Source organism: Aegilops tauschii, chromosome 7 (genome assembly GCF_002575655.3).
Source record: "Aegilops tauschii subsp. strangulata cultivar AL8/78 chromosome 7, Aet v6.0, whole genome shotgun sequence".
Classification (NCBI taxonomy): domain Eukaryota; kingdom Viridiplantae; phylum Streptophyta; class Magnoliopsida; order Poales; family Poaceae; genus Aegilops; species Aegilops tauschii.
Genome location: NC_053041.3, coordinates 302,370,579 through 302,394,677, shown reverse-complemented (window position 1 = coordinate 302,394,677; position 24,099 = coordinate 302,370,579). Strand labels below are relative to the sequence as shown.

The 24,099-nt window shown below is 41.6% G+C and overlaps 1 protein-coding gene across 1 annotated transcript; it reads right to left on the bottom strand.

The window, feature by feature from the left end:
* Window positions 1-1,180: 1,180 nt before the first annotated feature.
* On the bottom strand, window positions 1,181-5,549 carry LOC109755360 (peptidyl-prolyl cis-trans isomerase, chloroplastic). The gene is made up of 7 exons (XM_020314272.3): window positions 5,285-5,549; window positions 3,910-4,200; window positions 3,564-3,763; window positions 3,017-3,252; window positions 2,638-2,780; window positions 2,463-2,534; window positions 1,181-1,580 (listed from the first exon to the last, which is right to left on the bottom strand). The coding sequence occupies exons 1-7, from the start codon at window positions 5,384-5,386 to the stop codon at window positions 1,353-1,355; spliced, it is 1,272 nt and encodes a 423-aa protein (XP_020169861.1). The 5' UTR covers window positions 5,387-5,549; the 3' UTR covers window positions 1,181-1,352.
* Between the last annotated feature and the right edge of the window lie 18,550 nt (window positions 5,550-24,099).

The window sequence follows — 24,099 nt, the reverse complement described above, 5'->3', positions numbered from 1 at the left end:
TTTTTATTATCTTTTTCTGTAATTGTTTTTTGCACTATTCGGGCTTGGCCCAAACACAAGGGCTTGCCGTTCTCAGAAAAAGAAGACAATGTCATTGCAAGATGAACTGCAAGCACTGTCTCTCTTCCCGTTCCCCATCTCATTATCCCTAGTAAACGAATAGTTGCCCCCTTTGTATTTAATTGCCCGTGTGTCGCAACTCGAACCGTCACATAATTTGCATGTTTGAAAAGTCGCCTGGATTCAGTTATCTTGGCTAAAGCAAATGCATAAATGAAAAACTTAACTCGGTTTTGCATCTTCTCTAAAATTAAGGACATTACTGGCATAGTTGGTCATCAATTACCCGCTGCTAAGTGAAAAACAATTGATCAAGGACTATTTAATTAGTTTTGTATCTTCTTTAAATTCGAGGTGGTACTATTTAATTAGCCGCTGAACCCTCCTTGTGACGTGATTGTGTGCTAGCCTAGTTGGTTGGACTCTATGGTTTGGTGGTGTTAGTCCTGGGTTCAAAACCAGGGAGCTGCTCGATCCCGAGGCCAACATGCGAAACGAGTATGGCTACGCACACCCAACCCCTATAAGTATCACCGAGAGACTACGCCGGTAAATTTTAGGAATGACGAAGTCATCATAGATGTCTCGTAGTTGACACCAACGTCCTATCACTCAAAAAATACTGCTAAAAAGACTAGGTTAAATTCAGAAAAAATGCGACTATCTGGTCCAAGATGTCTCGTAGTTGACACCAACGTCCTATCACTCAAAAAATACTGCCAAAAAGACTAGGTTAAATTCAGAAAAAATGCGACTATCTGGTCCAAGCGTAGGACTTCAACCCATATGGACATGTTCCACCACAAAGAGCCTAGTCATCTAAGCGATGCTCAGTTTGCGAAACATAGTACATCATGGCATAGACAAAACACATCATTAACACAATCCCCAAGAAAATTGCAGAAATCTCGGAAAAATGCTGTTGAGGCCATACAAATGGGATGCCGCATAGTTTATCTAGGAAACTTATTACAATTTCAGTCTTCTTTTTTTTTTTGAAAAGGAGGTCATCCCCCGGCCTCTGCATCGAAGAGATGTCAGTCTTGTCTTCTGAATTTCTTGCAAACCTAATTTAACTTGAGGCTCTACACAGCAATAACAGACCTACTAGCAGGAGACGTGGTAAATAACTTTGATCTTTCTATTGTCTGTTGAATTCCACAGAATGCCAAACCATAAGCACAAAAAGGGAAACAAAACAATTGTACAAGGTTAGAAATTGCAGCGCATGACATCGGTTTTAGTACCGTAAGACAATTGCCTGTCAAAGAACTCTTATATACAGAAACATGCTACCCTACAATCTTGTAGCTCGGGTTGACAAGATTGTCTAGGCCTGAGACAACCTGGATTGATTCAATAACGTCCCCAACCTTGAGATCAGCCAAGAAATCCTCATTCTCGGTTACATATCCAAACACCGAATACCGTCCGTCCAATATATTGGAATTGCTTGGCGTCAGCTCACTTTCTTTCAAGAGCCAGAAGACTTGACTAGAAGCGGAGTTGTCATCAAATTCCTGTCAAGATATGCAGAAGCCTTGTGTTAGAACCAGGGATTTCTTTTCTCGGTCTGTGTTTCCACTGCCTCCTAAGAAACAGTACTACCGTTCAAACAAATACGGATAAATTTGAATCTGAATGTAAAAACAGGGTCAAATAAGATGTGCATGCTTATAACAATGTAGAGCAGACCTTGGCGCAGTGGTAACAGGTGTTCAAGTAGGTGTGTTTGGTGGCGCGATCGAATTCCGTCCACTCCATTATATATGTGAGCTTTTCACGGTTGTGCGCCGGAGGGAACTCGAACCCGTTACTTATTTCGAGGAATAAATGAATTGTACTAACTGTTGGGACACGGGCAACTATAGGTCAGGGCCACAAACTTATATTTTGACCCAAAACAAAATGATTTCAAATTTTGTCTGAATTTTTCGGGAAGTAAAATACTGATATTTTCCAGAAACCAGTTCTTCTAGCCCGTCCAAAAAAATGTTATCAAGAAGAAGAAAAAACTTGGGTACAACTAAGAAAATGGTACTCACTCCATCCAGAAATATAAGACGTACAGGTTACGGAAGCTTTAACTCTGAACAATAATCCAACTATAGATGGATGTTAGATACAACGTCGGTAACATTGAAAAGTGCTCTATAATAAAAATTCAATTATACTCCCTCCGTCCCGTAATATAAGATGTTATATTACGGCATGGAGGGAGTATTAACATCTTATATTATGAGATGGAGGGAGTATCAATTTTCTTTCACGTATTGCTAAACAAATTCGTGATCAACGATAAATTTGGGGAAGCATGTGCACTTTATATTTCTGGACAGAGGTAATAATTATTTTGGCATATCCTTGATATGTCAAAATAGAAGAGTCTAGGTGAGCCTTACTTCTCTAGCCATTGCCATCGTTCCAAATGCATTAAAAGGAAGCTTTGTTTGAGCCTTGTAAAGACCAAGTTCCTGAAATGCATGGCCATACAAACTCTAAGAACATTCAATCCGCAGCAGCCAGAATTCCCAGCAGCCGTGAAATAAATTAAAAAGTTAAGTGCTGGTTACATACCTCAAGTGTTTCACCATATATAGGCGCCTTGTCACCATCAACCATTATCTCAAGAGGTATGGTACGACTCTTGCCAGTACTGGGATCAATAAAACCCTCGGCTGGTCCCTCGGGATCTCCCGTCTGAACAACAAAACCATCAGCTGCAAGAGAATCAACACCCACGCTGTATCAGTAAACTTTTTAACTGCTTAGACACACTTGCATGTTCAGTAGTGATTCTGAGCACTAAACAGTAGACATCTTAAACTGTGCTAATTGCTCTGAAAGCATCAATTACTATGCATAACAAACTGTACAAAAATACCAAATGGTGGATAGTGCTACTGCAGACTAAGTATATTATAATTATCGAATGCACCTGAGACACATTGGTTACCTCTTTGGATTTCCATGCCATCATAGAACTTCCGTTCCACCAGATCTACGAAGTTCCCAGAAGTCACAGGAGCATTATATCCATCCAGAACTATCCGAAATACACAATCTTCTACGTTTGGATTATCTTTAATCTTAACCGTCATATCCACAGTAGCTCTTCCTTTAAGAAGAGGCATGTTGTTGTATTCTTCTGGTACTTCATAGGGGAAGCCATCAACCATATCTTCTTCTACACTGCAGAAATGCAATGTCCCAGGAAGATCTCAGCTGCAGTCAATGGCAGGGTATAAATGAGAAGAGCTCTTTCATAAGAGTTCTCAGTAGTTTTTTACTGGTAGATACAATTCAGTTCTCTAATGCTACAAAGGTACCATATGTCACAGTTACCTTGTTTTCAAGGAAATGCGGATATTATAGATGGACACCATAATTTTCCGAAAAGAAAACTAGAGTACCAAATCTGACCCCCGAAAGTTGGTTATTAAAACTGACTAAAATAAGGGAAGTGGATCTAATTTAAAATTTAAGGCGATAATTTTACTCACGTTCCAACATAATTGAGAAGCTCTTTCTGCTTTGGAGCTACCGCATTCCTGTTTCTATCCTCGATAATTCGTTGAAGCTCTTCAAGTCCAACAGCTAATTTATCCAATGTTTTTTCTCCGTTTGCTCTTTTTGATTCAGCAAGACCCGAAAGTATTAAACTCCTCCCATTAGTCAGCGCTCTTGAGGCCTGCCTCACATTCTACAATTTGAAGAAAAATTAAAAAAATCCTAGGATCCATATGCATAAAGTAGATTGAAGAAACCTGAGACAGCATATAGCTGCTTTCTATTTCTTTAAAGAAAATATAGATCTTTGCTACCAGGTATCTTGAAAGAATGACTTACTCTTTCAACTGAATCCAACGCTCTAACACCAGAAACTTTGAGACTATCGGTAATATCCTCTAGCGGTTTTTGAACTTCACGAATAGCTTTATTATCTATGGGCAAAGCATATCTCAACAAAGCACCTGGATCTTTAATGGGAGGTCCAGAAATAAGAACTGAAATATCAGGAATTACAGGTTCGAGAGGATAAGCATGGGCCGACCATCCAAATGTTGGTGGGACAGTAATTAATCCAACAGACAATGCTACAGAAATTGCACATTCTTTCCAGCTAAATGAGTTTCCTTTCTGCAGAGCTTGAAAGAAATAAAAATTAGAGAAGAGCAGCTCATAGTATAAACCTATAGTCAGTTGCAATAACTAATCTCAAAAAGGACAATTAAACAGCAAAATCATGAAACAAAGTATATAAGTTAATAGATACAGACAATGCATATTCTCAACATAAGTTGTGCCTTCCAAAGCATGCATTATTCAAAATATATCCAGGAAAAGAAAATTAAGGGCCATATATGTAAACTGCAAGTGGTCGGACCCTTCTCCGGGCCCTGCGCAAGCGGGAGCTGCGTGCACCGGGCTGCCCTTTTATATGTAAACTGTATTACTACAGCATTACTGGATGGTTCCATATGTGTTATAATATCTAATCATCTGCGCAAATATCCAACGGCAGAAACGGAGAAATCTAATAACCAAAGGAGATACTTTGGAAAAAAAAAACAATTCTACACGTTCCAATCCTAACGAAGAACTCAATGCTCGAACCATTTTCATGAATTACACAAAATTATCATTTGGTTACAGTTATTCCATTTTCACCTGAACTTCAAATTAATGTCAAGCAAGACCAGAAGATATTGATGTCCAGAAAAAGATGAATTGCTACCCCTCGTGCCCCCAGACTCATGTTTTGCGAAAATCCCCATTTTCTCAAACTATATTTAGTGCATATACATACATCCCTAATTCAACAGCAACATGAACTAAATTTACACATGATTTCTTCTAGCATTCATTTTGAAGTAATATTCAACTTTGTGTCATCCAGAAAACAGTAACATTGGTCGTGTTTGTGCACCAACATTCAGTACCATCTTTCACTTTCAGGCCAAATTGCATAGTTTGTAAATACCCACCCACCCAAGATTTACATTCACCACATAATTAAAAACATTCTCCCCCGCAAAAAAAAAAAAAAAAAAAAAAAAAAAACATTCCCATCGCATCAATAAATACCCGGGCACAACTGGATTTAGAAATGCAGCAATACTGAGCCACATTGGCATGCATCATCCAGAAGCCGAATTTCTACCAGGAGCTATCTTCCAGCGACTACTACTAGTACGACCGTAATGAGTTGTAAGATCCTAACCCCGCCGGAGAGCGCACACCGGGCGACGGAGCTTCGGCGGCGATCAGTGGTAAGAAGCGAAGGGCGGCGGCAGCAGCGGGAGGAGGCGAGCGCCGCGGCCATGCGGTGGGGAGGGGATGGGGGTACGGTTCCGATGAAGCAAGGCGTTGGTGGAAGACCGATGGAAGCGGAGGAGCTGGTGGTGGTTTCGGGATGTGGATAAGGCGGGACAAAATATGGAGCCGTAGGGCCGGGGAGTTTGCTATTGGTGGAGGAGATGCTGAGGTGCACAAAGACATGGATAAGACCACTAGAGAGAAACTTTTAGATTATTGTTAAGTTAGATTAGTTATGCATATAACCATGTTAAAAAATTTATGGATATAACACTAGTCTATGTTACCACCACTTATATACTAGTGTTATGCATATACAATATATTGGTCTATGTATATAGTGCAAAGTACTGCCTCCGTCTAGGTTTAGGCCCTTTCGAGTGCTTCATGGTGTATCGGTGCTAAGCATGACACATAGGTAAAAAATATGATGTGGCAAGGTATTTAAGAAGAGAGATAGGAGCTTGTGACCTTACGAAGAACCAATGCCAAGCGCTTGGACCAATGCAAAACACTTAAATATAAAAAATTGTCCTAAGCATGGAAGAGTTTAGTTGTTAAACCATTAAATGAAAAATTGTGTCCTATGCATGAAAGAGTTCTTCCGCGATCCCATCTGAATGCCTTTTCGGGTACCCTGTCGGGGGGGGGGGCATTGATCATGGAGTGCCTTTACATCAACCTTGCTGCCTCTCTGATGATGCACGAAAAGTTCCTTACAAGACATAGGGGTCCATAGCAGTAACTAGATGACCCTCTCTCTCTCTCTCATATTCAATACAATGTTCTCTTCGAAGATCAATTTGATGTAATCTTTTGCGATGCGTTTGTTGGAGTTCAATGAATTGTGGGTTTATGATCAGATTGTTCATTGAAAATAATTGAGTTATTTCTGAACTTTATTATGTGTGATTATTATGGTTTTGTATTTCTCTCTGATCTATCCATTTAGTTTGGCCAACTAGATTGATTTATCTTTAGTAGGAGAGGTGCTTTGTTGTAGGTTCAATCTTGTGGTGTCCTCATCTCATGATAGAAGGGGTAGCGAGACACATATTTATATTGTTACTACGAAGAGTAAAACGATGGGGTTAGATCATATTGCTTGGTCTTATTGTGTCTACATTATGACATCGTTCTTAAAACATTACTCTGTTTGTCATGAACTTAATACCTAGAGAGGCAAGCATAGAAGCTCTCTCGAAGTGGAGTAATGGTAGTAGGCGTCAGAAAGTTTAACGGACTACTTGTCAGAGACGTAATGTCTGTGTACTTGTCATGTCATTAATAACATTGATACGTCTCCAACGTATCTATAATTTTTTTATTGTTCCATGCTATTATATTATCCATCTTGGATGTTTTATATGCATTATTATGCTATTTTCTATCATTTTTTGGGACTAATCTATTAACCTAGTGCCAAGTGTCAGTTGTTGTTTTTGCCTTTACGGAAAATCAATAGTAAACGGAGTCCAACGGAATTAAACTTTTTGACGATTTTTCTTGGACCACAAGACACCCTGGAAGCTTCGAGGGGAGGCCAGAGGGGCCACAAGGCCACGACAAGCTCATAGGGCGCCCCCAAGCTTGTGGGCCCCTGTGGCTCTTTCAACCCTAGTTCTTGTTATATAAATACCCAAATATTCCCCATAGACCAGAGGGCACACCAAAAATACTTTTCCGCTGCCGCAAGTTTCTATCCTTGTGAGATCCCATCTGGAGGCCTTTCCGGTACTCTGCCGGAGGGGATCCGACCATGGAGGGCTTCTACATCAACCTTCCTGCCCTTCCGATGATGTGTGAGTAGTTTACCATAGACCTACGGGTCCATAGCTAGTAGCTAGATGGCTTCTTCTCTCTCTTTGATCTTCAATACAATGTTCTCCTTAATGTTCTTGGAGATCTATTCAATGTAATCTTCTTCTGCGGTGCGTTTGTTGAGATCCGATGAATTGTGGGTTTATGATCAGATTATCTATGAATATTATTTGAGTCTTCTCTGAACTTTTTTATGCATGATTAAGATAAAATTGTATTTTCTCTCTGATCTATTGATTTGGTTTGGCCAACTAGATTGATTTTTCTTGCAACGGGAGAGGTGCTTTGTAACGGGTTCAATCTTGCGGTGCTTACTCCCAGTGATAGAAAGGGACGTGACACATATTTGTATTGTTGCCATTAAGGATAAAAGGATGGGGTTTGTTCATATTGATTGGATCTATCTCTCTACATCATGTCATCTTGCTTAAGGCGTTACTCCGTTCTTGTTAACTTAATACGCTATATGCATGTTGGATAGCGGTCGATGTGTGGAGTAATACTAGTAGATGTAGGCAGGAGTCGGTCTATTTATCACGGACGTGATGCCTATATTCATGATCATTGCGTTAGATATCGTCATAATTATCTGCTTTTCTATCAATTGCTCAACAGTAATTTGTTTACCCACCGTTGCGTTCTTTCAAGAGAGAAGCCTCTAGTGAAAACTATGGCCCCCGGTCTATTTTTATCATATTATTTTCAGATATATAAAACCAAAAACCCAAAAATACCTTGCTGCAATTTATTTACTATTACTTTATTTTGCACTTTTACTTATCTTTTATACCTATCTCTATCAGATTCATCCTTGTAAGTAACCGTGAAGAGATTGACAACCCCTTTATCGCGTTGGGTGCAAGTATTTGTTTGTTTGTGTAGGTGCAACCATTGGTGACTTTTGTGTTCCTCCTACTGGATTGATACCTTGGTTCTTAACTAAGGGAAATACTTATCTCTACTTTGCTGCATCACCCTTTCCTCTTCAAGGGAAAAACCAACGCAAGCTCAAGAAGTAACAGGAAGAATTTCTGGAGCCGTTGCCGGGGAGGATCTACATCAAGCCTACCAAGTACCCATCATAAACTCTCATCTCTTGCATTTACATTATTTGCCATTTGCCTCTCGTTTTCCTCTCCTCCACTTCTAAAGCGTTTTCAGTAAAACACAAAAATATTTGCCTTTTTATCGCCTTTTTCCTCGTTTGCTTCTTTGCTTGCCTTGCCATCATGTTTGAATCTAGGGAGGTTATAGTTGAAAATACTAGTGAAAATCTTGAGGAAAAATTTGAATCTTGTGTTCTTAATCACGATCCTTTTGAAACTGATACTTTCACCAATCTTAAAACAAAGATCTATCATATAGGTGATGGTAATATTATTGTAAAGAACATTATTCAAGAATTTTTTGATTGCACGGGAGTTATGCCTATAAATAGGGGAACCATCCTTGATAACACAAATTGCTATGCGGACGCTATTTCTATGCTTGTGGTTAAATTAGAAAGATAATTTTTACAAATCCATCTGGCTTTACAAAAGATGTTTTATGAACTCCCCAACATTCATGATCCTAAGGCTAAAAAAACTGTTACTATTATCCTTATGCGTGAATTTGACTACATAGCCCGAGAGGCTAGAGAAATTTTTTCTCACTATAAAATAGACTTTGAGCATCCCCCAATAGAATAAATTCTTTATGATAAAGAATCTATGGGTGGTTTGGAATCTAAGGATCACTTTGCTTTTAGTAACAATTTAAGGAAAAGAGTCCCCTATGTCAAAGTTATCCAAGCTTTATATATTGATGCTTATGCTAGATTTAATTGGGTCACTAAGGGAATTGACGAAGGATTTAATAACGAGTGGATTAAAGAGATGGCTAGGGAGACTATTAAAAATGAGATACAGGTTTCATATGAAGATGTCGATGGTGATGATCTTGAGTATGAATGTCAAAATTACTAATCGAAGTCCTTTCCATAAATTGAGCTCTCCCATTAGGAGGGAGGAACGTGAGAAGAGAACTCTACTAAGAAATGTTTTGTAAGATTTGATTAGGAAGGAATTGAATGACAATACCTAGATCTATGCAATATGCCTAGCTAGGGGCGTAAAACAATAGCGCTTGTTGGAGGCAACCCAAATTTTTTTTGCTTATGTTTTTCAAGAAATATGCAATTATACTTCTGTTATGATTGTGTTTTAGTGTATTAATTAGTGTTTGTGCCAAGTAAGACCTTTGGGATGGTTTGGAAGATTGTTGATTTGATTCTATGCAAAAATAGAAACTTTTACGTCCAGTAGCAGAATTGTTAAAACTCACTGGAAGTACAATATGTTCAGTAATTACAGGATTAGACAACAATTAACTATGATGAACCACAATATTTAGAGGCGGTAAAGGTGAAGAGACAAGTGTAAATCATTTTGAATGCTGATGGTGTTGAAGAAGCGGAATGCCCATAACGTGCCTTCCTGCATGCCATAGGCACGAACAATTTTTGTCCAACCCCTTGTGATGATCGCTCGCCCATCCTTCACCGCCTTCAAGAAGACTTCTAGAGCATTATCATGGTAGCATGAATTATATACTTTAACCTTAATTGCCGCCACTCCATTCATGTAGTTTGCAAGGTAATCATCAGTAAATAGCTTCGGAAACCACTGAAAAGAGAAAAATATCAGATATTGAGGTCTAATAGAGTAACTTGTTGTGGGTAGGGGGAAAAGGCAACACATTACTTACCATTCTAAACTTCACTGTTGTCTTGGACAAAGTGTAAATAAAGAGCTTAATTCCCATCACTCGTTTCTTTCGCCTAACAATCTTTCTTAGTTTCCTCACTTGATGCTTGTTCATAATATCTCATTGCCCCATACGCAAAAGGGTTCGAAGTTTGGATCAGTACCGCTCATATATGTACCTACAAGCAACCAGTAAATGTTAGAAGCTAAACAGAGATTGCACAAATGATGTAAAATACAACTACCTACGTCCCTAAGTACAAGTATTTTTAGAGATTTCAATATGAACTACATACGGATGTATATAGAATTATAGATATAGTTTAGATTAGAATCTAGATTCACTCATTTTTCTCCTTATGTAGTCTATATTGGAATCTCTAAAAAATACTTATATTTAGGAACATATGGTGTATAAGACATGGGATGCAGCTAACCTCGACAACAAACAACAGCATCGCCCATTGTAGCCCTATTTAAGTACATGGAAAGCCAATGTTAACTACAACAGGGTTAACATTCACCAAAAATAGCAACTGGTAATAAAACGGCAGCATTTGTAGTGATATCTTCATTGCGAAAGAGTAGCACGGTAGCAAAGGGACGGATTAAAAAAAGGATACAACTGTTAATTGCAACAGACTTAACAGCATCCTAAGTCATGTTTTGTAATTTGTAGCCATTGAAATACAACTGTTTAAAAAATGGATACAACTGTTAATTGCAATAGGCTTAATAGCCATTGAAACCGGTACTGATAAAAATGCAATTGATAGAGTTAAACATCAATAGGCAGGTGCTGCCAGAGCAGAGAATGGCCCAGTTGCCTATAAAAAGGTAGGGAAAATAGCTAAAACGTGTTAGGCATGTTTACTACAACATGCTTAATACATCCACTGTACAAAACATAGCCATTAATTGCAACTGGTATTGGTAAGATTGAACTGGTGAGTTCATACTTGGTAAGTCCTGAGAGGTAGTTGCTGGGGCACTTCATCTTGGCTAGAGCCCGCCCAAAGTCAGCGGCGGCGGAGGCGAGCTCTTCCTCCGGGTTGAAGCATGGGTCAGTGCCACCGACATGTGTACCTACAAGAAGCAAGTAAATGTTAGAAGCCAAACTGCAATTGCACAAATGATGTAAAATACTGTAAGACATGGGATGCAGCTAACCTCGACGGCAAACAACAACGTCGCCCGTTATGGCCCTGCGTAAGTACGTGGAAAGGCATGTTAAGTACAAAAGGGTTAGCATCCACCAAAAATAGCAAATGGGCAGCATCTCTAGTATATCTTCATTGCGGAGAGTAGCACAGTAGCAAAGGGACATATTAGAAAATGGATACAACTGTTAATTGCAACAGGCTTAACAGCATTCTAAGTCATGTTTTGTAAGTTCGTAGCCATTGAAATACAACTGTTTAAAAATGGAAGCAACTGTTAATTGCAACATGCTTAATAGCCATTGAAACCGGTACTGATAAAAATGCAATTGGCAGAGTTAAACATCACAAGGCAAGTGCTTCCAGAGTAGAGAATGGCCTAGTTGTCTATAAAAAGGTAGGGAAAGTAGCTAAAACATGTTAGGCATGTTTACTACAACATGCTTAATACATCGACTGTACAAAACATAGCCATTAATTGCAACTGGTATTGGTAAGATTGAACTGATGAGTACATACTTGGTAAGTCCTGAGAGGTAGTTGCGAGGGCACTTCATCTTGGCTAGAGCCCGCCCAAAGTCAGCGGCGGCGGAGGCGAGCTGTTCCTCCGGGTCGAAGCGTGGATCAGTGCCACTGACATGTGTACCTACAGGCAACCAGTAAATGTTAGAAGTTAGACTACAATTGCACAAATGATGTGAAATACTGTAAGACATGGGATGCATCTAACCTCGACGGCAAACAACAGCATCGGCCGTTATGACTCTGCGTAAGTACATGGACATGCATGTTAAGTACAACAGGGTTAGCATCCACCAAAAATAGCAAATGGGCAGCATCTCTAGTGATATCCTAAGTCATGTATTGTAAGTTTGTTGCTGGTATTGGTGAAATTGAGCTAGATAGTTAATACTTGAACATCACACAGTGTGGATTACTGAAATAAAGAAGGCATGAACATGCTTAATACATTAACCGTACAAAATATAGCCATTGCAAGTGGTATTGGTAAGATTGAGCTGGTCAGATCATACATGTTAAGTCTTGGGGGGTAGTCGCTGGGGCACTTCATCTTGGCCAGAGCCTGCATCATTCGGCGGCGGCGGAGGCGAGGTGTTCCTCCGGGTCAACACGCACAACGGCCATCGCGCCATGGACCGCCATCAGCTCCTCGACCTCCACGTGATATGTGGTTGGGCTTGCGCGGCGATGCTCTGGAGGTAGGGGCAGTGGGGATTTGGAGGCATAAGGATGTTTCGCAGGCGCCATTTAAGCAATCAGGTTGGGGCAGTGATAGAGATCGATGGTTTACCTGACTGGATCCGAGCAGAACGTAGATGTGGTTGAAGCTGTGGTTCTGGCGACGGCGGTTTGAGCTGCCGGTAGGGGGAGGGGAGATACTAAGGAAATTTGATGGGTGGGGATGTGGTTGGAGGAATAAATTCTGAAATCGCGCGCCTAATGAAAATTTTGCTGCGAAACTTGAAACTTGGGCGGGGGAAACACACAACACAGACGAAGCGCGTAAAATACTCCTGTGCAAGAAAAGAGAAAATGGGCAGATCCCGCCTCCAAAAAAACGCACAGGGGTACGCCATAGAAACTGTGTGTTTTGTGATCTTCTAATAATTCTTATATCTATCAGCATCTCCAACCGCACCTAATTTCAAAAATCTCTTTCATTGTATCAGGATTATTCAATGTACATGAACGAGGCAAAGTGACACCCGGTGAGCAATCATCAGTTTATTAAATGCAATCAAGTGTCAACCTGCCTCACTCGCGTAGCCAGATTTGATCCTATGCAACAAGAGAGAAACTTGCTGCCATCCGCCGGCGCGACAATTTAAGCTGATGTGCGGCCAACTCGCGCGGTGAGTTGGGACTAAAAACCTACTGCGACCAGCTCTAGTCTCCTCCGGTGGCTGCGGGCGGACGTTTCAGTAGTATTTGGAGCTGGGGTGCGGCTACAAAACTTCAGTGAGCACATGCTAATCAATGCTCAAAGCCCTCAAAGGATGCGCTTACCGACATTGTACGTTAAAATAGATAGTACCAACTTAAAGTACTACTGGTAATTTTCTCTAAGACTAGTATGTATGTCGTACTTGTAGATGCTCGTAATTAATTATACAAACTTATGGGTGACACACGCACTGACTACTTCTCACATGCTACCATCGGGGCATGCTAGCCAGACGCTGGCGTTCTCCTTCCTGGCCTTGTATGCGGCAGCCCACCGTGCTTCGATCTCCGCCAAACTCTCCCCAGCATGGCATGCGGCCTCTTCTTTCTTGCGGCGGCGGGACTCTCTTTTCTTGACTGCTTTTTGCCTTTTTCGCTCCTTCTGTGCGGCTTTGGCCGCCTCTAGATCCACTGCCCATTCGGCCATGGCAGCCTCAAAGTCCGCCCACGTAACTGTGTGGCCGTCGGCGACGATGAACTTGGCGCGGCGAAATGCCATCGCTTCCTTACCATGTGTGCGGTCGCGGGCGGCGAGGAACGCGGCGCAACAGGATGCCATCACTTCCTTACCAGTTACTGTGCATCACGGTGCCATGAACGATGCTTGGAGAGAGCTCTGGGATGGAGGGGCCGGGCAGCCGTACAGTGCGGTGGTTTTAAGAGCTCAACGACAAACGACGAAGGAAATTTGGCTTCCCGTACAATTTTGCTCGTTCATTATCGCACACGGTTCATCTTTGTCGCCTCCGGAAACAGTGTGCGCTGAGCCTATTGTGTGTTGCGTTAGCATTGGCCGGAACCCCAGCCATGCGGATCGCGTGTGCACCGTAGGATACGTCGCGATCGAACGACAATCCACGTCCCTCACATCACACCCGTGTAGCTGTAGCTGGATTGGATTTATATGCGCTAAATGCCTAGAAAATGCATATAATCCCCTAAATATGATAAATGAGCCCGAAAAAAATGCCAAATTTGAACACGGTGATTTGCAGGGTGTATGTTCATCGTAGAAAAAAAAACTCCGGGGCAAAGAACGAAGAAAATTTAGATTCCCCTTCAATCTTGGTGATTTCCCTCTCGAAAGCATGAAACTTCCTTGGTGATGGTTCGATTTATGAAGGGCGTGCATGACGACATAAGCCAAACCTTCTCAAATTTTTACCAAGGCATGGTGAGGCCATACCATGGCACCATGCCAGGCGTCATGTTTTTCAAGCATTTATTTCATTTTTTCTATAGTTGAAAACCCAATAAACAAACATTTGTGATTGAATATTGCCACACATTTCATCGAAATATCTGCCCATTCCTTGTAAAAGGCATGAGAATTTACTAAATGGCACGAGCATGGTTTTCCAGGCCGTTCTTGTGCACCCTTTCATGCGCCGATTGTTTGAACTTGAATTGTGTGCATTAATGCCTAGAAAATGCACATAATCCCCTAAATATGGTAAATGAACCCAGAAAAGTGCCAAATTTGAACACGGTGATTTGCAGGGTGTATGTTCATCGTAGAAAAAAACTCATGGACAGAGGACACAGGAAATTTGGATCCCCCTTCAATCTTGCTGATTTCCCCCTCAAAACCATGAAACTTCCTCGGTGATGGTTTGATTTATGAAAGCGTGCATGACGACATAAGGCAAACATTCTCAAATTTTTACCAGGGCACGGTGAGGCAATACCATGGCACCACGCCCGGCGTCATGTTTTCCAAGCATGTATTTCATTTTTGTATAGTTGTTAACCGAGTAAACGACGCGTTTGTGGTTGACTATTGCAACATATTTCCTTGAAATATCTGCCCATTTCTTGTAAAAGACATGAGAATTTATTAAATAGCACGAGCATGGTTTTCCATCCCGTTCTTGTGCACCTTTTCATGCACCGATTGTTCGAATTTGAATTATGTGCATTAATGCCTAGAAAATGCACATAATCCCTAAATATGGTAAATGAGCCCGGAAAATTTCAAATTTGAACACGTTGCATTGGAGGCGGTATGTTGATCGTTGGAAAAAAACTGAATGACAAACTAGGACGGAAATTTGGATTCCCCTTCAATCTTGGTGATTTCCCTCTCGAAAGCATGGAACTTCCTCGGTGATGGTTCGATTTATGAAGGGCATGCAGGACGACATAAATCAAACCTTCTCAGCTTTTTACCAGGGCACGGTGAGGCCATACCATGGCACCATGCAAGGCGTCATGTTTTTCAAGCACGTATTTCATTTTTCTATAGTTCATAACCCAGTAAATGACGCGTTTCTGGTTGACTATGGCCACGCATCCCCTTGAAATCTCTGCCCATTCCTTGTAAAAGGCTTGAGAATTTACTAAATACCATGAGTATGGTTTTTCCAGACCGTTCTTGTGCACCTTTTCATGCACCGATTGTTCGAATTTGAATTATGTGGATTAATGCCTAGAAAATGAACATAATCCCCTAATATGGTAAATGAGCTCGGAAAAATGCCAAATTTGAACACGTTGCATTCGAGGGTGTATGTTGATTGTAGAAAAAACTGAATGACAAGCTAGGAAGGAAATTTGGATTTCCGGCCCCTTCAATCTTGCTGATTTCCCCCTCGAAACCATGAAAATTCCTCGGAGATGGTTCGATTTATGAATGGCATGGACGACGACATAAGCCAAACCTTCTCAAATTTGTACCAGGGCATGGTGAGGCCATACCATGGCACCATGATAGCCGTCATGTTTTTCAAGCATGTATTTCATTTTTCTACAGTTGAAAAACCAATAAACGACATGTTTGTGGTTGACTATTGCCACACATTTCCATGAAATATCTGCCCATTCCTTGTAAAAGGCATGAGAATTTACTAAATAGCACGATCATGTTTTTCCGAACCGTTCTCGTGCACCTTTTCATGCATCGATTGTTTGAATTTGAATTATGTGCATTAATGCTTAGAAAATGCACATAATCCCCTAAATATCGTAAATGAACCCGAAAAAGTGCCAAATTTGAAAATGGTGATTTGCAGGGTTTATGTTCATCGTAGAAAAAAACTCATGGACATAGGACAAAGGAAATTTGGGTTCCCCTTCAATCTCGGTGATTTACTATGGCACACGATTCATCTCCGTCGCCTCTGCGAACCGTGTGTGTTCACCCACGCATGCAAAAGGAAAAAAGAAAACCCTCGCCCACTTCGTCCCCACCCACTCGCCGTGGACTCCTCCGGAACTCTGCACCTCATCAACTTCTATCATGGCGGCCACCCTAAGCTCGACAGCTGTTGTCGGTGGGCGGAGGTCATGCTCCAGACGGCACGGGATTTCGCCCCTACTGTTTTCCGCCGCCTATCTGCACTGACATTCTAGACTCTGGTCGACTGGGGTTTTCTATGGGATTGGGTCGGGGATTTTTCTCATGGAGAAGGTAACCAACTTAGTAAAATATTCACTCATCTCTTATCGCAGTCCGTTCGTCGCTGTTAATCAACCGGCGTAAATCGCCATGGATTCATTTTTCTTCTAGCTGATTCGAGGGTTTTCATTCATGTGTCCACGGTGCGAGCACAAATCGGGCAAGTGTGGCCGCGGCCAGTTGGAAACGAAGTTCTATCTCACCATTCCAGATGACTTCAGGGAGCGCTCGGTATGTTCAATCTCAACCTACCACGGTCGGCATGGCCTAAATTTGTGAACATATACCGTCTGTTGCTACATTTAGATAAAAGGTACGGTGCCACGTGCAGCCTAGATGTCGAAGCCGATTCCCCCCACTATATTAGGCAAATATATGATGTATTGTCCATTCAGTTACTCTCATATTTGCATCAAATCTTTGTGACATTATCTATTTTTAATTATATATTTTTGTACTTTGCTTTCATATATATATATATATATATATATATATATATATATATATATATATATATATATATATATATATATATATATATATATATATATATATATCTATTCTATCAGTTACTCCCATATTTGCATCTTGCTCTGTTATTTCAATATATCGAATTTACGATCTTAATTTCATTTCAAGCAGTACATCCCTTGCTTTGCAAGAACAGGAGTAGAAGGAAATCTTGGGCTTTACTTTGCTGATGACTCCATGGATGTCATATTGACAATGCAACATGGATTTACAATGACGGTTAGCGTAAAACATGATAAAGATGGTCACTCCTATTTTGATGCGGACCTTTGGAGAAAAATGTCCAAGTGTTATGAACTGAAAGCTGGCAATAAAATTCCAGTGGGTGCACCACAACCTGGTCTAATTAACATGGATGTTTACTTCCCCAACATCATCAGCCGATCAAAGTCTGATCGAGGTTAGTGTCCTTTCAACTTTCTCCATGCTGGCATATTACTTAGCAAAATCGGGGTATTTGTTCTAACTAATTGATCACTATTTAAGCAACCAATTGTGATTTCATTTTCTGACTCCATTCCTAGGCAGTAACATATTCCATTTACCAATTTATGCGCACTATATATTCTTCTGCCATGTTCTGAATAAATAATACATTTCCACCTTTTAAGCAGGATATGTTGGATGCATAGTGAACGATCTATATGTTACTAAGCGTACCAAATTTCACTGGAAGGACTTGAAGCATGTCATAAACTTTGTTGATAATCTGACAGAGATAGCACAGCGTATGAACGTTGGATTTTGGATGGGATTAATTATACCTATGGTGCACACATTGAACAAGACCAATTGTGTGCACAAAACGCTGGTACAAAGTCTTATTTTATGTTGATGCTAATAAACTATACATATCTTCAACGATATGTTACAATTAGTTTTTATTCTATATTTCAATAGAAATTGCCCGATGTAGCAGTTCCTGGATCGATTTCCCAGCATGGTCGAATTACACTTGTGCCTGCTAATAACGCCAAAGTGATTGCAAGGTACTGCATTTCTCGCAGAAATGGAACCATTCAAATTAACAAGTTCTTTCTTGTCGTGGCAATGCATCCATATTGGAAAATTGGAGACACTGTTCTACTCATGCTCTACCAAGGCACAGGAGGGCTCTTCCTTTTCATTGACGAGATGCCGAGTCGCCATGATCAAGCTACTTCTAGTGGATAGTTGTGGTTGTTGGCCCTCAACCTCTTAAAATGTGCTAGTTGTTACTATGTTAGGTATGTAGATATGGACCATATGGTTGTTGGCCCTCAGCCTCTTAAAATGTGATAGTTGTTACTATGTTAAGTATGTAGATATGGACCATATGGCTGTCAAAATCGTGTTACGAAGATCCTCCTTTTGTCGAATAGTGTAACCACTATATATATGTTACTCAAATGCTGTTAGCCAAGTTCTTAAATTTTCATGGGAAGTATTAGTATCGTACACAGTTCATTGAGTTTAAGCGTGTGCCCGATGTCCAGAAGGCATTTGCATATTAACTGTCCATATTGCAAATTCACACACGTGTTCACATAAGGAAATGTATGTGTAACTTACTAATCATCGCACATGAGTACTCGCAGACGCATCGTGTGCGATACTCCTAACCACTGCAAGCAACTAGTTTGCAATTTTCAAAGTTTTTTGTACACACAGAATCACATACGAATTAACTGTAGTAACCGTCTGTGTTGTAATTTCTCATCGCAAACAGTTCATCCGAGTCGGCTGTTTGCCGCGTATCACACACATCTTGTTTACACGACTCATTTGTGTTCTTTTGGCTCATCGCAAACAGTTCATCTATGTGAACTGTATGCCGCATATCACACACATCTTGTTTACACGACTTGTTTGTGTTCTTTTGGCTCATCGCAAACAGTTCATCTATGTGAACTATATGCCGCATATCACATACATCTTGGTAAGTTCAACCGTTTCTGTTGTGTTACCTAATAAAAAACAATTCGGCCGAGTGAACCGTATGCCGTTTATCACACACACCTTGATCTAGCTGACCGTTTCTGTTGCTTTCCCTAATAGCAAACAGTTCATCGGAGCGAACTGTATGCCGTATATCACACACACATTGATATGGCTGCCCGTTTCTGTTGTTCTATCTCATCGCAAATAGTTCGTATGGATCAACCGTGTGCCCTGCATCGCACACGCAACTAAAATTGGAACCATGTTTGATGGCTCCACCACCGCAAACGTTTTGCATATTTTTTGACGTTTTTTTTTCATCACCGTTTGCGATCCTAGTGTCTATGATCGTAGTGTCGCGTTAGCAGCATCCTGCAGTAGTGTAAGTGCATTAGTGGCAGAATAACATTGTAACTGTACACATTTTCATATGGTTTCACTTTAATTTGGCCATGTTTCTTTGCATTCCTCCGTTCTTCCAATTCTTGTGAACCAAACACCCAAGTTGACCGAAATCATGTAACATCCCAAATTTTTCAATTTGGAATGTTATACATAGATCATTCATGCATATCATATTCTATTGCATATTTGTTTTGCGATCCTCGAAATTCTAAGCAACTCAAGGACCCTCGGAGAGAGTTGGGGATTTCACCGTTTTCGTATTTGAAATTTTATCGAATATCGAAACGAGGAGCATTTGTTTTATTATTTTTCCCTTCGAAAATATTTCATATTAAAATATATGAGAAGAGATAATATGACTTCTCCAAAATAAATGAAATATTGGAGGAAAAATATTAAAATCAAATATTTGATTTTATTCGGATTTTATTTGCATAGGAAAAATTTGCGTTTTTCAAAATTGCATTATAGGCCGAAATAAAAGTTCGCCTTGTCCGGTTTATTTTTAGAGGACGGGGACAATTTATTTCGGAATTTTTGGTGTCCGTTTAGTATTTCTTTTCTTTCTTTTTCTGCACGTCGGAATATTTTTTTAAAAAAGGAAACTGACTCCGGGCCGTACCCGACCGGGACTCCGCCCTGGGGGGGGGGGGGGGGGCTTTATAAGCCGCGCCGCCCCTGCCCCCGCAGGCCACCGCCGCCCGCAGCCCACCCGCGGCCCAAACCCTAGCCGCCGCCGCCAGCCTCAGCCGCCGCCGTGCCACCTCCCGCCGCCGCCGCCCCGCGCGCTGCGCTGCCGCCGCCGCGCCACCTCCCGCCGCCACCGCCGCCTCCCGTCGCCGCCGTGCCGCCGCCCGCCGTCGCCGGAGCCACCGTCGCCGCGCTGGATCCCATCGCCATTGACCGCCGTTGACCTGTCGGTTTTCTTCGGATAACCCAGTTTTTTTTCTTCGGTTTATTTTCGTTAGATCGGTTTTCCCGACGGTTTATTTATTTTGCGGACGTTCGTCCGTTCGTTCATTTAAACGAATGCCGTTCAGCCGTTAGTCACAGACAGCGAACGTTCGTTCGTTAGCCTGTTCGTCAGTTTTTCTTTTTCTCGGGATTTTCGCGATTATTTTCGATCGCGATTTCTGATCTGATTTTCATTTTAGTTTATCTTTTCGCTCGTTTATCGGAATTAGGCGATTCAAGCGCCTAGATCTTCGTCTCGAAGCCCTCTTTCTGTTTAACCAACTTGAAAAAGATTTTGATACTGTAAAATTTGACTTTAGTCCAGATTAGTAAACAGATCTTGTTTCTTTCGCCGTTTGAGTTTCGTTGCTCCGTTTGATTTGATTTTTTTTGCAAACCGGAGTTCTTAAGTTGAACTTTCTGGTTATATCTTCTCATTTGATTTTTACCCTTGCATCTTTGCTTGATTTCTTATGTATGCTATTGTTTGTTTGTGATAGAATTCCCGGAGTGCGAAGCGTGCTACTACGAGTCACTAGGTTTTGCGGATCGTCAGCAAGGCAAGTAACACATTGATGATACCCCTTTATTCCTAGTTTTTATGCATTAGGTACAATCCTCAAACATTGCATCATTAGGATGTGTATAACTTGTGGGTTTGGGAAGTAGATGATGAGGTAGAACCTATTGCCCTGTTTAATATCAAAACTTGGGAGTTACTTCTACGTTATGCTTATATTGCTATGTTATGCTTGTAGACGTGGATTGGGTTTGAGTGTATCCATGACAGATGTGAGTTGTTAATTAATGGTTCAACTTAAGGTGGCAACTTTAATACACATCTGGGTGGATTGCTTGTTTGGGCACCTGGGGTATCCAGTGTTGTCCTAGGAGATCCCGGGGTATCCGTGTGATCATCCTACGGTTTGCCACCCAGGCTCAAAGGGATCGTGAGATTATTCATGCTAGAAACTTCCGTGTGCAGCCACAAGCCATTATGGGCTCTGGCATAGTTGAGTATGTTGTGTGACCTCTTTCAGTGGTGGGCTGGCAGATGTAGAGGGAAAGTAGGTGTAACTATCCACCCAGAGTAAAGAGTTAATGCTTCTGAAAGACTGTGTCTCGGTCATCTGTTTCTCAAACACCATGTAGTGCGAGAAAACAAACGGAGGAGATCGAGTCTTGTGGAGAAAAGTGCGCAAACCTCTGCAGAGTGTACAATCTAATCATGGTTAGCCGTGTCCCCGGTTATGGACATCTTGAGTATCTAGTACTTGGATTTTCCTATTGTATCTCATCACTCTAATTTAATTTGTTGGGTTAGTAATCAACTTTAATTGGGATTGAGATGGGTGTGCCATTCTCAATGATGTTTCAACTACCATGATAGTTAAATAAAATTTATTCCTTTGTTGTAGGGAAAAATTGGCTTTTCGCAAAATCATATAACCATAGAGCCTCCACCAGCCATATATCCATATAGTGATAGCATTATCTGTTCATTGCTCTACTGTGTTATATTGCCAGCATATTCCATGTGCTGACCTGTTTTTGGGCTGCAACGTATTATGTTGCAGACTTTTCAGACGACGAGCAAAGGTGCGATAGGTCGTTGTCATGCACTCAGCTATGCCATTGGAGTTGATGGACTCACTTTATCTTCCAAGTCTTCCGTTGTTATCATATTAGATGGCCTTAAGCCATATTTATTGTAATAAGTTCTCTTTTGAGACATTCGATGTAATAAGTGTGTGATTGCTACTCTGTTATAAATCCTTCGAGTACTGTGTGTGTCAGCATTACCGATCCAGGGATGACACTGAAGCACAGAGACTTGACCGTTTGAAGTCGGGTCGCTACAAGATGGTATCAGAGCACACGCTGAATGTAGGACACGACCACTAAGAAAAAGCCATAGGTCACTATTCTCTACTCATTTCTGACTCCTCTCCATTTTCTACTCTTTAGGATGACGGACTCGAGGAACAAGTTTGCACAACCGGATGAAGACACCCCCTTTGGACGACACTTGAAGGAAGTCACTAGATACCTGAACATTGGAATACCAAGCTTCACCGAGACCTACAACGCCACCTTACCAGAAGAGGAGCGCTGGATGATTCAAGTTCAAATTCCAGGAAGGACGTGCATGCCAATCACGGAGCCCATAGAGTTTTCCTTTGATGCCCCAACCTAGAGTCTAGGCAAGAGCATGGCAGCCCACATCGCCATGGGACGCATTGGCGAAGTTTACCACAAGGATCTCAAGGATACTATCTACCAAATATGTGGACGCCAAGATGAGCAATGGGAGATAGTCAGCACCAGGAAGGACAAGTCCATTGCAGCTTTCATCCAGGAGTTAAACCAGCACATTTGACGCCAGGAGAACCAGATGTGCCCAGACATGATAGTTTTGAAGAAGGCGATGACAAGGATCACCGAGCTTGAAGAGGAACTCAAGTCTACACGCGATGGATACGAGGAGGAAATCGCTACACTATTGGAGAAGAACGACGACCTGATAAAGAAGATCGGAGTATTCATGGGAGACCCCGCGCCAGGAGGAGAAGACGACGATTCCACTTGCTCGGAGAACTACATCATCATCGATGACACCGACTCCGACCCCGACGATAGTGATGATGACTTTGAAGACAAAGCTGGAGCGGATATCATGGAGTCTTCCACCGATCAAAATTTCTAGTAGACCACCATATGATTAGTAGTATTCCCCCATGTATATAGTAGTAGTTCGAGCACTGTAACAATAGCTAGATCGATTGTATGCCCTTGCTTGATTGATTGAGTGATATGATTGTGTTTGTCTCATGTGCATATGGGTAGTGTTTTCTCACTATACCTCAATTCTATTCTAATCTCTTCCCTCTAAAACCCCTCAGATGCCTCCGAGACGTGACACCAGATTTGTCTTCCCACTGGAGATCACCCAGTTGATCCAGCAGCAGAATGCCTTGATGCAGATATTAGTCCAGAACCAAGGCAACAACAACAACAACAACAACCCTCCTCCAGTTGACAACTTAGCCCGTTTTCTGAGGTTACAGCCGCCGGTGTTTTCCAGTAGCACTGAGCCGATAGTTGCGGATGATTGGCTACGCAGGATAGGAAGGGAGTTGACCACCGCAGGTTCACGGATGCTGAGAAGGTGCGTTTAGCCGCACACCAGTTGGATGGACCAGCAGCCTCATGGTGGGATAATTACACGACCACTTTTCCCATAGCCAATGTTACTTGGGATCAGTTTCAGCAAGCATTCCGCACAACCCATGTCTCAACTGGAGCTATGAGCATGAAGAAGCGTGAGTTTTGCAACTTACGCCAGGGGAACCATACTGTGGGGCAGTACGTGGATGCGTTTAGTAAGCTATCTCGCTATGCCCCTGATGATGTGGCCACAGATGCCGCGAAGCAGGAGAAGTTTATGGAAGGGCTTAATGATGAGATGAGCATGCAGTTGATGGTGGCAACATTTAACAACTACCAGGAGTTGGTAGACAAGGCTCTTATGATTGAAGGGAAGCAGCAGCAGATTGAGAGCCGCAAGAGGAAGTATGCACAAGGAAAGTACAATTCTGGAGCTCAGCAGAAGCCTCGTTTCACCCCGAACTCTGGAGGACTTGTCCATAATCATGGAGGCCACAACCACAATGGAGGAAGTTCTCATAATCACAATGGCCCCAAGAATGGAAACGGGAATGGAGCAGGCAGCAATCAGAAACCGCTCTAACCCAGCCACACCCGCCAAGAAGGATCAAAGTCACATTACTTGTTACAAGTGCGGGAAGACTGGACATTA

What these genes read in the sequence shown, in the direction of transcription:
- LOC109755360 (XM_020314272.3), bottom strand. Translation starts at nt 5,386, where the DNA reads ATGGCCGCGGCGCTCGCCTCCTCCCGCTGCTGCCGCCGCCCTTCGCTT. An exon ending in CGTTGGATTCAGTTGAAAGA is followed by an intron (nt 3,764 to 3,909) that starts GTAAGTCATTCT and finishes TTCAAATTGTAG; the next exon opens with AATGTGAGGCAGGCCTCAAG. An exon ending in TGGCATGGAAATCCAAAGAG is followed by an intron (nt 2,781 to 3,016) that starts GTAACCAATGTG and finishes ATTCTCTTGCAG; the next exon opens with CTGATGGTTTTGTTGTTCAG.